The sequence below is a fragment of the Dromiciops gliroides genome, chromosome 1 (genome assembly GCF_019393635.1).
Source record: "Dromiciops gliroides isolate mDroGli1 chromosome 1, mDroGli1.pri, whole genome shotgun sequence".
In the NCBI taxonomy this organism is placed as follows: Eukaryota; Metazoa; Chordata; class Mammalia; order Microbiotheria; family Microbiotheriidae; genus Dromiciops; species Dromiciops gliroides.
The window spans coordinates 66,011,809-66,026,636 of NC_057861.1; the positions used below are offsets into that span (position 1 = coordinate 66,011,809).

Consider the following 14,828-nt stretch of genomic DNA (forward strand, 5'->3'; position numbering starts at 1 on the left):
AGCTCTCCTTTTAGTGGGATCAGCAGGTGATCCCAGTTGCTGTCTTTGGCTGGAAAATAGTCTCACTCTGTTCTTATGTGCGTTAGGCTGCTCTGTTTTGGTTGGGTTTAAAAAAAATTTTTTTTTATGGAATTATTTGGGAGTGAGTGGACAGGTTTATTGGGAACTCGCGGGAGTCACAGCTTCTCCTCTGCCACCTTGGTTCCACCCTCCAAGCAGCATTTTTACCCAAAAAGAGAAAAAGATCCTTTAGCAATCTGGTTAGATTCTGTCATTGAAATTTTTGGCAACCTTCAAGCAAGTGAATATTCACACTATAAATCTTTCAAATGGTATTTACTTCTTGAAGAAAAATATCAAAATCAACTTTTAATAATTATCATTTAATAGCTTATTTCTGTGATCTATTTTTTTCCATTTATTCTTTGAGAGTTTATAGAAGTTACTAAATTTTGTGTTTTCTTCATGAATGACATTTTGGTTGAGCATCTTTTCACTAGTTATTACTTTTTTGCATGGCCTATCCATCATCCTGAGCATTTTCTAATTTATAGTTGGAATAATGTTGACAGCAGTGACATGGAAGACATACACTTTGGGCTTGAAATGAAGACACAGAGGGTGTACATTTTTTTGACAGAAACATAATCTTTCCTTATTAACTTAACACTCTTCAGTTATGGCCTGATTTGTGGAAGGGGTTGGACTGTCATGCAGTATCTAGTCAAGTTCTAGGTTACAGCCTCCCACAAATTGGCTCCCCTTCTCTCATAAGACAAAACTTCTGTTAAGAGGGGGAAAATTTTGCTCTACTGTGGTGTACAAATTTACTGTGACAAAGTAAAATAATTTGATTTATACAATTAACCTTATAACTTCTTACATCTTCAAAAAAATGTCATGTGCCCTTTTGTTGCAAATACTTGTTTTATACAATTTGAGTTTTAGTTCACAAGTTTGACACACATTCAATTCTTCATGAAACCACAAATCAGATCAGTCCTTTGATGAAGTCAATTTTTTTTTTTCCCCCAAGCCTGGTCTTGATTGTAGCCCATAATTTTTCAATGGGATTGAAATATGTTGTGTTCCTAGGCAATTGAGGCGTATTTATCTTGATCTCTTGAAAGAATTTCATAATTTTTCATGACCTGTGATTTGATGCAAGGCTGTAATGCCATCTGTTTGGGGATCCTGCTTTGGTAAATCAGTATATTAATCAAAGGTTATCCTTCCTTCCATGAAGACAAGACTTCTGGGCTCAGTGGAACAAAAAAGTCCCCCAAACTTTGCAGAGGTTAGATGTTTTATGACCAAATTTTACAGTTCTCTTGGCTTTTCCTGTTTTTGTTGTTGTTATTGTTTGTTTGATTTTTATTTTGGGTGGGGCAATGAGGGTTAAGTGACTTGCCCAAAGTCACACAGCTAATGTCAAATATCTGGGGTCAGATCTGAACTCAGGTCCTCCTGAATCCAGAGCCCATGCTTTCTCTACTGTGCCACCTAGTTGCCCCCTTCTTGGCTTTTTCTGATAAGAATTTTATCATTAAAAATTACTGTTTTCAACTTTTTGTCTTTGCATTTTGCCCGTGACAAGCAAAAGATTATTTCTTTTTACTGGTCTTATTATTCTTCCAACTTTAAGAACAGAGCACTGTTGATTCAAAATCCATAAACATTAAGCCATTACTATGTCCCAAGCATTATGCTCAGTTCTGGGAATACAAAAAAGGCAAAAAAAAATGCCTGTCCTCCAGGAAAAATTAATCTAGCTCTCTCCCAGTGTTAAAGACCTCTGGAGGGGCAGCTAGGTGGTGCAGTGGATGGGGCACTGGCCTTTGGATTTGGGAAGACCTGAGTTCAAATCCAGCCTCAGACACTTGACACTTAAATAGCTGTGTGGCCCTGGGCAAGTCACTTAACCCTCATTGTCCTGCAAAAACAAAAACAAAAACAAAAAAAGACCTCCTCCGGAAATTTTTGCTTGTTTTCTAAGGATTAATTTGGTCTCATTTCCCACCCAGCTGATGGTTCCCTAAAGAACTCATTTCATTGTGGGTCTAAAATGCTTGACTTGGCAATACCTACTATAGACACATCATATGTCAAACAGTTATTGAAGTGGTTTTTTTAAAGAACTGCAACTTTTGCATATTTCCTTGGAGCAATATTGTTGAGTTGTTTTCAGTTTATCTGTTTGAGTCATTTTAGTTGTGTCTGACTCTTCATGACCCCATTTGGGGTTTTTTTTTTTGGGCAAAAATTACTGAAGTTGTTTGCTATTAACTTCTCTAGCTCATTTTACAGATGAGGAAACTGAGGCAGTTAAGTGATTTCCCCAGGGTCATACAGCTAGTAAGTGTCATTCTATGCCTGTCCCTCTACCCAATGAACCACCTCACTGCCCATTGGAGAAATATATCCATTCTTAAAACCACAGAATTTGAAACAATGAAAGAGAGCAGTGAAACTTTCTGGGTTTAAAATGCTTGACTTCCTTCACCATTTGTAGCTGCAGTATCTCAAACAGTTACTTACTAAGGGTGCTTTTAAAAACCTTTATCTTATAAACCCTAATAGGGAACAATTAAATAGGACAGTTCTCAACTAATTAAAGGAAGAGGGGGCCCGCTAGGTGGTGCAGTGGATAAAGCATTGGCCTTGGAATCAGGAGGACCTGAGTTCAAATCCAACCTCAGACACTTGACACTAGCTGTGTGACGCTGGGCAAGTCACTTAACCCTCATTGTCCTGCCTACCCCCCACCCCCCACCCCCAAAAGACTTCAATAAAAAAATATTTTAAAATTAAAAAAACTAATTAAAGGAAGAGAAACCAGCCCAATCTAGTTTCATCTGATCAAGATGTTAGCTTAGTAAGTACAGTAATCATTGTTGTCACAAATTGAACCCCATATCAAAGTAATTGCTTGTCCCGAGTAATTCCTACACCACTGTACACTAGGAATTTGAAAGTTTCTGATGGGGAAAGACAAATTTCATATTAAAATATATAATTGTCATAATTCTTAGAACCTTCCTTGATAAGCAGGTAAGTTTAAAAATACCAGTGAAGTAAAATGTAGCCTGTGATCCTTTTTGGGGGGAAGAGGGAGGAATTGAGATCTGAAGTAATCAGCAAGTATTTGGTAAGCTTTTGCCATTATGGTAGACACTGGGAAGATGAAGCCCCAAATTTTAGTTCCTGCCTGCCCTCAAGAGACAGTATCATAAATAAAAATTGGAGGACTCTATAAAATAGACTCATAGGCTTAACTTCTTGATATATTCATCCTCATTCTTAATTTTTCTGAAAATGTCATGATATTATCACCTGGAGAATTTTCAAAATAGAACTTAATACTTAATTTTCTCAACTGTAATTGTAATTAATCCAAAAAGAAATCAATTCTAATTCTATCTGTGTAAGTTTTGATTTTGGATTCTGTTGTAGGTTTTTTGAAAATTTTAAATTTAAAAAAACATTTTGTCTTCTGTTAATTTCCTAAATGAAACCAGTATAAATAGTGCTTCAGTTGCTTTATTGGCATTAGTACTGTCAAGAATCTACTTATGGTCCCTTCCTGAAATCCTAAAATTGAAGGCTAGGGGAGTGTGGATGCTAAGGAGAGAAATCTCATTTTAGGAAGCAGGAATATGTCCATAGTAGCTGGACTATCATGCTTTGTGGCTTTGGGTCTAATTAATATCTTCAGAAATGCCTTGAACTTCCTTCTCTATTTGTCTCACTTGTAGACACTTTCTATGTTTAGAGGATGTAGATGCTTGAGTGACAGGCTGATCATAATTGGCTATCTGTTGAGAATTGGTTCATATAAAGGCTTAGAGTCACACAAATGGGAGAATATCTCAAATGATGATATCAAACCCTGCATTTTTTGACAGAAGGAAAATATCTTAGTCTAACCTGTAACTAGGAAGGAATAATTTTATAATGTCCCCTGTTGAATACCTCCGATTTCTTTGCCTTTACCTGCTACTGTCATCCCCTCCCCCCCTCCCATTGCACTTGGCTGTCTGAAAATAATAGGCCTAAGGGAAAATGTTTCTTCTATCTTGCCTTCACCCCTCCCCTTAGTTCAGGCTCCCTGAAAAGTCAGCAGATTGGCCTGATCTCTTTTGCCTTCCTTGCACTCTTCCTCCCCAGGTTGCCTGGTAGAACTGGATAAATTTTACATGCATCATTAGACTGGTTTAATTTTGTCACATCTCCCTTTTGTCCAGCCTGTACCAAGAATGCCAAAACTTTGTTGTGCTTTTCAGTTTTATCTAATGGGAGGTGACTATTCAGGCTGAACCTTTGAAGATGATTTGTCTGATCTTTCTTTTTCTTTTTTTTTTTTTTCTTTTTTTTTCTTTTTATGAGATATTTTTTTTTCCGTTACATGTAAAGATATTGTCTGATCTTTCTGAAGGTTCTGAGAATATTAACATGGTTTTAATAACTTGAGTTGATCCTCTGCCCCCGTGGATAATGGATTATCGTAGGTCTTTTTGACCTTAACATAAATGACAGTTTAAGAGAAAGGAATCAGAATACTTGACAGGAAGGCCTTTTTTTGTAAATTATATAGATATATGACAGGGTTGGTCTTTCTGGCTCTTTTCAACAGTAATATGAAAATTTATTGAACAAAATTATTCATCTTGGTTTTATAATATCTGAAATCTTATCCCAAAAGGTTAGGTAGCATGGAAGTAGAAAGGACAGTAGACTTGAAGAGGCAGGCATTTCTCTGGTACTTAACCTGAGGAATTAGGCCAAGTCGCTTAACGTCTTTAAAGCTTGCTTCCACTTCTACAAAATGAATATGGTGGGGGCAGCTAGGTGGCACAGTGGATAGAGCACCAGTCCTGGAGGACCAGGAGGACCTGAGTTCAAATCCAGCCTCAGACACTTGACACTAGCTGTGTGACCTTGGGCAAGTCACTTAACCCCAATTGCCTCACCAAAACCAAACCAAACCAAACCAAAATGAAGATGGTGGACTAGCTGTGGTCTGAGATCTCTCTAACCTCTAAATCTATGAACCTATGGTCCTGTCATTACAAAGCACCATCTTGATCCTCATGGCACCTACTGAGGACACACAGTAAGTATGCGGGGGGGGGGGGGATAGCTAGAGATACCTCAAAATGAGTGACCACAACTTTCAAGTAGGCAGCATGTTGGTACAGTTTGGTGCCATTGAATGTACTATAGGAAGCCAGGATCATTTCCTTAGTATAAATGGCCTACTTATAGCTCATTGGGGAAATTTTCCTTTCCTAAAAGAATACATGAGGTCATAGGTTATTAGAAGCAGATATTCTTAATGATCTTTTTTTTTTTTTTAAATTTTTTTTTATTTGGGGGGGGCGGTGAGGGTTAAGTGACTTGCCCAGGGTCACACAGCTAGTGTCAAGTGTCTGAGGTGAGATTTGAACTCAGGTCCTCCTGAATCCAGGGCTGGTGCTTTATCCACTGCTCCACCTAGCTGCCCCCTTAATGATTTTTAATCACCTGATTTGACAGGTGATGAAACTGAACCCAGAGGGAAAAAGTGGCATACCTCAGACTCTATGTAGCTATTTAGTCAGAAAGCCTGTGATTGCCTGTCCAATTCTCCTTATACCACTCTCCTTCCCAAAGCTGTTTTCAAATAGAATGTTATGTATTTTGTCCTTTATGTCAAATGTCACCTGTCTGACCTTAACCTTTGAATTTTCTGGTCTCTGATCTCCTGGTGTCAAGCTTCCCCTGCTGTTCTCAGTGATTAGGTAGAGTCCCCGGAATGAGAACTCTATTAGCAATACAGTTGAAATGGCTCTAGCCAGTACATGCTTGTTCTGACCAATTTTGAACTGAATCCTCATCTGTTTTGACCCCTTTTGCCCTCAGATCACTCAGGAGGCTGGCGAGTTTATGATTACCTTTCCCTATGGATACCACGCAGGATTCAATCATGGCTTCAACTGTGCTGAGTCTACCAATTTTGCCACACTGCGGTGGATCGATTATGGCAAGATGGCTACTCAGGTAAGCACCTGCCCTAATGAAAGGGCTTTAATCAAAACTTTTTTTAACTCGAATGTTCAGGCAGAGTTGCAGCTGGAATGAGACCTGACCTTGGACACAAAAAAATTCTGGCTCTGTTACTTACGAGCTGTGTGAATTTGGGCAAATCATTTCCTTCTCTATGAGCCTCAATTTCCTCATCTTTAAAAATGGGGATGACAATACTTATAATACTTGTGTGATTGACAGGGCCCTTTTGAAAGTCAAATGAACACATATCTTTTAAGGGGCTTTGTAAAATGTAAAGCTCTATATGAATACCAGCCATTTTTCTTGTCCTAGGAGTATGAGCCTAGGAGTGCTGCCCAAAGATGAGATACTATGCATGGTGTTTGTTCTGTTCCAGGAATTAGGCTCAGACGGCACTGCTGAAATTTGCATAGAAATGGTCCTTCATGTGGCTCTTCTTAAGGTTTTCAGAAAGTTTGCTCCCTGCGTTGTGGTGAGGTGATAGATGAGGTTTTTGTTGTTTTTCAGAGACAATGATAACTGCCCCCATTCCTTTTAGCCACTGTTCATTGAGTGCTCAGAGGGGAGGCTTGCCCATTTGTTCATTTTCCTCTCCGCATGACATGGATGGTCTCTGTATTCCTGACCATTCCCTCATTCTGACCTAATCACCTTTAAGGTTTTTTTTATATTTGCCATTTTCTCTTAGCCAGGACACTGGGAGCGGGACTTTCGGATCCTGCTCAAGTTGCTCCTCCTACCTCTTTCTGGTAGGGGAACTATTCAGTGTTGGATACCCTTACTGAAACTATAAGAAGTATGTGCATTATTGATGTATCTCAGGGCCTGGGGATTGAGGGAATTTGATTTTTGACTATCACTTGAGCTTCTGCTTACATCTGGAGATAGTAGCATAGCAAAGCAGAAAGAGGAATTTTCAGAGCCAGCCCAGTGGTTCAAATTCTGTCCCCATTATTCCCTCTCTGAATGACTTTGGGCAATCAGTTGACCAACCTGGGCCCTCACGTTATTTATTTGTAAATTGAGGGGTTGAACTAGGTGACCTGACATCTGTAGCTCTAAACCTATAAGAATCAAGTTTCCTTATGCAGATTCCTTTATTCTCCTTTTCCTCTCTTTCTTCTTTCCTTACCTCTTTCTCTCTTCCTTCCTAAAATTTCTAATGTAAATTTCATGCTTCCAATGCACAAAAACAGGGAATATATGCATTTTGATTTAACAAATGAGAAATAGAAAACTTTAACAATATTTTAAGATTTTAAGACTTCATAATTGAAAGGAACCTTGTTCAGTCATTTTTCAGTCATGGACTTTTCATGATCCCATTTGGTGTCTTTTTGGCGAAGATCTAGACAGGTTTGCTATTTCCTTCTCCAGCTCATTTAACATATAAGGAAACTGAGGCAAATGTGCCCCAGGGTCACACAGTTCATAAATTTAAGATCTTAGGACTTCAGGATTGGACAGAATCTTAGAGACCATATATTCTAATCCTAGCATTTTGAAGATGAGAAAACTGAGATCTCAAGATATTAAAGTGACTTAGTCACCTTAGTCAAGGCCTCTGACTCCAAGTCCAGTAGTCTTCTGTATTATGTTGCCTTTGTTATCTGTGAACGTTTCTATCTGTGGATATGTTTTGATACATTTATATTTTCATACTCATATTTTCTGTATTATTTGTCTTTCCTTACTTCTTAGTATCTCTTACTTGTCATTATGTATGACAGAATTCTATTCTATTATATTGAGATTCCACAGTTGATTCAGCCATATCTCTCTAAACAGTTGTAAACCTCCTCCAGATGTTCTTCCTGGATCTTTTTTCTTTGCTCCCCATGTGTTTTGTTTTTTGTTTTTTGTTTGGTTGGTTTTGTGGGGCAGTGGGGTTTAAGTGACTTGCCCAGGGTCACACAGCTAGTAAGTGTCAAGTGTCTGAAGCCAGATTTGAACTCAGGTACTCCTGAATCCAGGGCTGGTGCTTTATCCACTGCGCCACCTAGCTATCCCTCCCCTCATGTTCTACATTGTTTTTCTTATTAGCAGATGTAGCGGGTCTCCTTACCCTAATAATGGTTTAAGCTCTTGGAGGTTAGGGATGCTGTCATAGGATTATAGAATTTGAGCCAGAACACACTCTATAGATAATAAAGGTGAAGAAAAGTAGGCCCAGAGAATTTAAGTTTCTTAAAAGTCAGAGAGAACCAAGATCTTCTGATTTCCAAATCTTTTTTTCTGTTTTTGTTGTTGTTGAGTTGTTTCAGATACTGGAGTAATTTGCCATTTCTGAATTTGAGCTGAGGTCCTCTTTACTCCAGGCCCAGGGCTCTCTCTATCCACTGTGCCACCTAGCTACCCTAGTTCTTTCTACTATACCATGTCATTTTCATCCTTATATATCCCCAGTGTTTAGCTTGGTGTCTTGTTGCAAAGGAGTCACATGATAAGAGTTTGGTGAATTGAAAATTAAATGATTGAATTGTCATGCTGAGCATATTACTTACTTTTCCTTCCTCCTGGTTTAGAACATTTGCTAGTTGTATTGAAGCTGGCAGGTATCAGCTTTACTATGTCAAACCCTATAATTTTCCATGACTAAGCAATTCTTCTTAGTATCTCTTTAGGCAACTGAAAGGTGACTTTTATTTTTACAGTCATTTGCTGCTGTCCATGGTCTTAGGGGCCCTATAATTAGCCAACACATTTTATATTTGAACTCTGTGCTTGTTCAAAAATAAATTTTTCCTAACTTTGCAAATATAAATCTTTACAGTTTCTTAATTGACAATTTGGAGGGCATAGGAAACCACTTGATGGAAATTCCATTAAGAGCTGATTTTACTTGGAACATGAGAAGTTATCATGCTGCCTTGTCTTGTCTCTTTGACAGACTTTGCTCTAGGCCCTGCTTTCTTGTTGTCATTTTCTAGCACTGGGCAAGAAGAATGTTTATGAATTATGTACATGTATATGCCAGAAAGATGTAACTGGTAGGCAAATTTTAAATCCTAAAGGGAAAAACAAGGGAAAAAAGAACAATCCTCTGATATGTATGACCACTATTCTGGGTTGGTCTCTAGGTTGAGAATTCAGTAGTTATTAAACTGATGCTTTCTCTGGTCCCCATGTAGTATGACTAGGACCCTTCAACACTGGAACTCTCACTGGTCCTGTATTATCTACCTATGGCTAAAGTTAGATATTTTTGAGCTATATATTCCATTTCTCCATAAGTAACTAGGGCTAGAGAGAGTCATTGTGGCCATTGGAAAGGTCTGTGTGTGACTATTTGTGCTCTACTCACAATTGTTTGTCATGTAATGACAGTGATATTGTCACTGTTCACCACGTTTCCCATCCTAATTGTCCAAATTGGTTTTCTGTCCTTGCCAAAGGCCAGTCTGATTGGCTTCTCCAGTCTTATTGTGGTACTGGAAGTAATGTTACTCATGACACCCTGACCATTTCCCTCCTGCTATCATCTGGTTCCCATGTAAATAGCACATTTAAATTTCTAACATTCCTCCCCACCCCCTTCCCCCCAGTGCAGGTTTCTTATGGTTCTCCTGGGATGCCCCTTATTACCTGTTTTATATCTTCTGCCAGATAAGGACTTAAAAAACCTGAGGGTAGACCAGCTTTTGAGTCAGGTCAGAAATGATATAATTATGGGTGAGTAGACTTTGGTCACCTTCTGGATGAGCAGAATAATGTGCTAGGCACCAAGGGAGGTAGGAAGTTTAGATAGTCCCTGCCCTTATATGATTAATATAAAAATGACACAGATAGCTGAAATTGCTAATTTAAATAGCACTACAATGTAGCAGGTACTGTGCTAAATGCTGGGTAGACAAAGACAAAAGTGACACAGTGCCTGTACTCAAGGAGCTTGTAGTCTAATTAGGGGACACAGCATATAGAGACACATAAAAGAAGATACAAGATCATGTTGTAGCAGAGATTAGGAAAAAGTACATCCCGTAAATGGGCAGCAGCCAGCACAAAAACATAAAGACAGGAGGTGGAGTTCTGTGTGTGAGGAGAGCAGGTCCACGGTCTGTGTTAGATGGACTGGGAGCGGATTCTGAAAGGCTTACAGTAGTCAACAGAGAAGGGTCTTTGGCAGTTCTGTGGAGGACAGAGACTGGAGGCGTAGGGAGTCCAGTTAGGCAGCTGTTGCAATAGACCTTGTGAGAGTCCAAAGAACTTATATGAGTGCAATACTATGTGACCATGGGAACAAAGTGAAGGGGACGACTGTGAAAGATGCTATGTGGATAGACACAAAAAGGTTTAGGCTTGGAGATGCTAGTGACATTCTACTGTTCATTTCCCCTCCTGACACAGAAGTTTTGTGGTGCCTTCTTTGTACTGCTCACTGGCTCTACCACTATCTCATATTACACTGTGTATGTACGCCATTACTGGGGTAACAGGTAGCAGCCAGCAGCATGGTACCGGCAGCTGAGCTCAGAGGACTTAATCCCCCTGAGTCACACACGCTGGCCCAGATAGTTGCTGATCATTTAATTTGGATCAGTGTGACTGGAGTGGTTTGGCTATAAGGTCAGTGCTTGTTGGGGCAGTGTTGGATGAGGTATAAGCCCCACTACTCAGTTCAAAGAATAATAAGAAATCTCTTTCATCCAATAACTAGCTTGTGGTTTTTTTAAAACCAGCTAATACAACTTTCTTATCTGCTCTATGAGAGTGCTTGAGACCCCAGAGAAGGGATGTGATTTACTCATAATCATACAGTGAGTTTGTGGCAGAGTTGAGACCAGAACCCAGGTCACCTGACTCTTTGTCTAAAATTCTGTCACTCCATGATTCCTTTAACTTAAGAATTAGGAGCTCTCCAGTCATTCTCTGCTGCCTTGGTTAGCATTTATCTAAGAAGATGGTTGATGGTTTCACACAAGGGGAACACTATGGTTATTTTAGAGATAAAATGAGAGCTCTGATCTATGAATTCTTGTTCTTAGTGTAAAGAAGTAATATAAAATTTTATAGAATTGCTGCCTCTTAGGTAGGGGTGTGTGTGTGTGTGTGTGTGAGAGAGAGAGAGAGAGAGAGAGAGGCAGGCAGGCAGGCGGTGGCGGGGGGGGGGGGGGCAGATTATAATGATGACAATTCTGATAATGAGATTTCAAGCTGATGTGACAGAAGCCATATTCTCATTTGTATTATGACCATGTCCACTGTGTTTGTCTGGAGCCAATGGCCAAGATTGAGTTGTAAACCCCAGATATTGGGGTTTATCAGAGGAGTGCTGTCAGACCCTTAACTACAGTGGGCACCAATGGGGACTACTCAGATATTAAAAGCAATTTTGGATTCAGCCATGTGTTCACAAACAAGTGACATTTGGGAAGTGCAGTTTTAGATTGAGCCTCTACGCTTATATTGTTAAGCGGCGTAGCGTGAAATTACTGAACAAGTGGCACAGAGAGCTATGTACAAGACTGAGGCTGAATGGGTCAAGCAGACATTCGGGGGCCAGCCATGACTGGTGATGTCTGGGACCACCTCTTTTTGCAGGATTCCCAGAGCTGTAGTTCTCAGTGCCATATTTGAAGTGTGTTTTTGGAGCCACAACTAGGTTTTTCATGTGCCACCTCTTACTGCATGAAGGTAAAAGGACAGTCTAGTCATATTTGGTGTGATGTGGAAGAAAAATATGCAAGTTTACATATGAAAACTTTGGCTCAAATCTTAGATTTGTTCACTTAAAGACCCATGTGACCTGAGTAGCAGTTTCTCCGTGCTATAAATATGGGGACTTGGACCAAAATATACCTAAGTTCTGTTCTGACCTGTTATTGTTCAAAGGTTCCTTCCAGGGCTGAATTCTACCTGTCTCTTAATCATGGTTGGTCAAGAGTCTGTTTTTCTTGAAAATATTAAGTGCTTGAGGCGTTTAATTTAATTTAATTGTGAGCCTTCCAAGGGCAGCTTATTTTGAAGAAATTTTCATTTTATAGCTATATTGGGTGGTTCTTCAGTTCCTGTGATGAAGGAATTTGACTGTATTTTATAGTAAACGTTTTTGAAATTTCACTACTTCCAGTGACCTTTGCTTGGTCTTTTGTGGTCTCTGTTCTTGAATTTGCTGTGGAGTAGCAAGAACTATTTGTTTTGAACATAAACATGGCATTATATCATTAGCTCATCAGTAGAATGGGAAATGGGCATTTTAGTAACTGTTGTGATGTTCTGTGATAATACTGTTTGTGAAGTGTTTTTCCTTTTTAGGCACTTTATCACCATTAACCCTCATTATGCATCTGTTCAGCAGGCAGGCATTCTACCTTTTTGTTGGTAGACAGAGAAGCTAAGTGATTTCCATCTCTACCATTATTTACTTTACTAGACTTCCTGTCAACCTAAGAACATTTCACATTATATAGTACCTTCCTATCATTGGGAAAGAGCATTGCTTTTCCGTCCAGGAGGTAGTGATTCTGGAATATCTGGTCTCTATTTGGTTCTCTTACCTGTTGTTTTTAGCTATGGACAGTCTGCCATTGTCTTTATTACTTGAGAACCCGTTATAGGGGACATAGAAGTAGAAGAACACTTTATCTTCTGCTTTGTTGTTTTTTGGCGGGGCAGTGAGGGTTAATTGACTTGCCCAGGGTCACACAGCTAGTAAGTGTCAAGTGTCTGAGGCCAGATTTGAACTCAGGTTCTCCTGAATCCAGGTCCAGTGCTTTATCCACTGCACCATTTAGCTACACTCTATCTTCTACTTTTAATGTTTTTATCTTTCCATTTCTTCCTCTGTTAACTTTCAAGCCCCATTGATATTGTTTGACATTTGAAATATGAAGATTATCAAATCACACAAGTCTCCTGGTTGGAAGAGCCCTGTGTCCATCAAGTCTAAACCATACTTGAATAAGACTTCTCTTTACAGCATGCCTACCACCCTTAGATGTCCAGCCACTCGTTTAATAATACATTAGAGAATTCTACTAAGAATTGAAGTTAATCCCTCCAGTCTTGAAGCACTCATTCAATTCTCCATAGGCCCAGCAATCATATGTGCCAGTCCTTTAAGTACCCGGAGGTATAGTTCATCTAGACTTTATACTTTCTCATTATCTTCCTCACTGAGCTCTATAGTATAGAGGAATAAGAGGACTCAAGATGGAACTCTGTGGGATACTAATGGTCAGCTGGAGTGACCTGGATGAACGTCCAGCAAAGATTAAAGACTAGCAGTCTCATAGGTAGAACCAGGAGAGAATGGTATCCTGAAAACATAGAAGGAAGTATCACATTGAAGAAAATGTTTAATAACTGCTGAGAAGTCAAGGATGAGGACTGAGAAGAGGAGAGTAAATTTGGCAGTTAAGAGATCTTTAGTAACTTTAGAGAGTATTTTCAACTGAATGATGAAAAATGGAAACTTTTTTGTTATATGTGTTTTAAAAACACTTAATTTTTCACTTGGAGGTTAGGGGAACCAACTAGATTATTTCCTTTACTTAGTTAATTAAGCAAAGACACTTTCCCTCTGGACTGGTTCCTAAGAGACAGACAGACAAACAGTCTTTACAGTATGTCAGAGTTGAAAGGAGCCTCAGGTCATCAATTCCAATCCATGTCTGAACAAGAATCTCCTTTACAACTAACTCCCAGACAGGTGATCCAGCATTTGCTCAAAGTAAGGGTGAACCTACTACTTCTTTAGGTGGCCCTTTGTATTTGTGAATAGCTCTGTTAGGAAGTTTTCCCCTAGTGTCAAGCCTAAAGTTGCCTCTTTGAGACTATCCATTGTTCCTAGTTTTGTTTTGTTTTGAATAATAATTTTATTTCCCCCCAATTACATGTAAAAGCAATCTTTAATATTTAAAAAAAATCTTGAGTTTCAATTCTCTCACTTCCCCACATCCTTCTCCGAGATGGTAAGCAATTTTATATGAATTATCAAAGAAATTATATAAATCATATATTATGTAAGAGTACAATCATGTAAAACATTTCCATACTACTCATGATGTGAAAATACCAAAAAATAAAGTGAAAAATAGTATGCTTCAATCTGTATTCAGACTCTATCAGTTCTTTCTCTGGAGGCAGATAGCATTTTTCATCATAAGTCCTTTTGAATTTTCTTGGATCTTTGTGTTGCTGAAAACAGTTTGATCATTATATGGTATTGCTAGTACTGTGTACAATGTTTTCCTGGTTCTGCTTACTTCACTTTGTATCAATTCATGTAAGTCCATGTTTTTCTGAAATTCTCCTGCTTGTTATTTCTTACAGCACAATAGTATTCCATTTCTATCATATACCACAACTTATTCAGCCATTCCCCAGTTGATGGGCATCCCCTCAATTTCCAGTTTTTTGCCACTACAAAAAGCTGCTATAAATATTTTTGGACCATTGGTTCCATTGCTCCTAGTTTTGACCTCTGAAGCTAAACAGAAAGGGTCTACTTTTCTTCAGTCTTTCAAGTACTTGAATGTAGCTATTACATCTTACTCTGAGTTCCTTTAACTATTCCTCTTAGGGGATAATTTGAGGGTCCTTTGCCATTTTGTTAACGCTTTTCTGTATATTCTCCAGCAAATCCTTCCCAATATTAATGACTGTAAAACTGATAAAATACTCTAGATAGTCTACCTTAGGCAGAGTTGGAGGGGGAGGGTGGAGGGTGGAGGGTGGATGGCCTCCCTAATCCTAGACATTAACCCTTAATTTATTCATCCTTCAAATTTCCTAAGTTGTTTTGGCTACTTTATCACAAGGTTGATTCGTTGCATCTA

The 14,828-nt window shown here is 39.0% G+C and overlaps 1 protein-coding gene across 2 annotated transcripts in view; it reads left to right on the plus strand.

Moving 5' to 3' along the window:
* Nucleotides 1–14,828, plus strand: part of KDM4B (lysine demethylase 4B) — a 255,297-nt gene that overhangs the window by 140,444 nt on the left and 100,025 nt on the right. For both annotated transcript variants that reach the window (XM_043986635.1, XM_043986644.1), the window contains exon 8: nt 5,902–6,039. In XM_043986635.1, the coding sequence (XP_043842570.1) occupies nt 5,902–6,039 (138 nt within the window). The remainder of the gene's footprint in view (nt 1–5,901; nt 6,040–14,828) is intronic.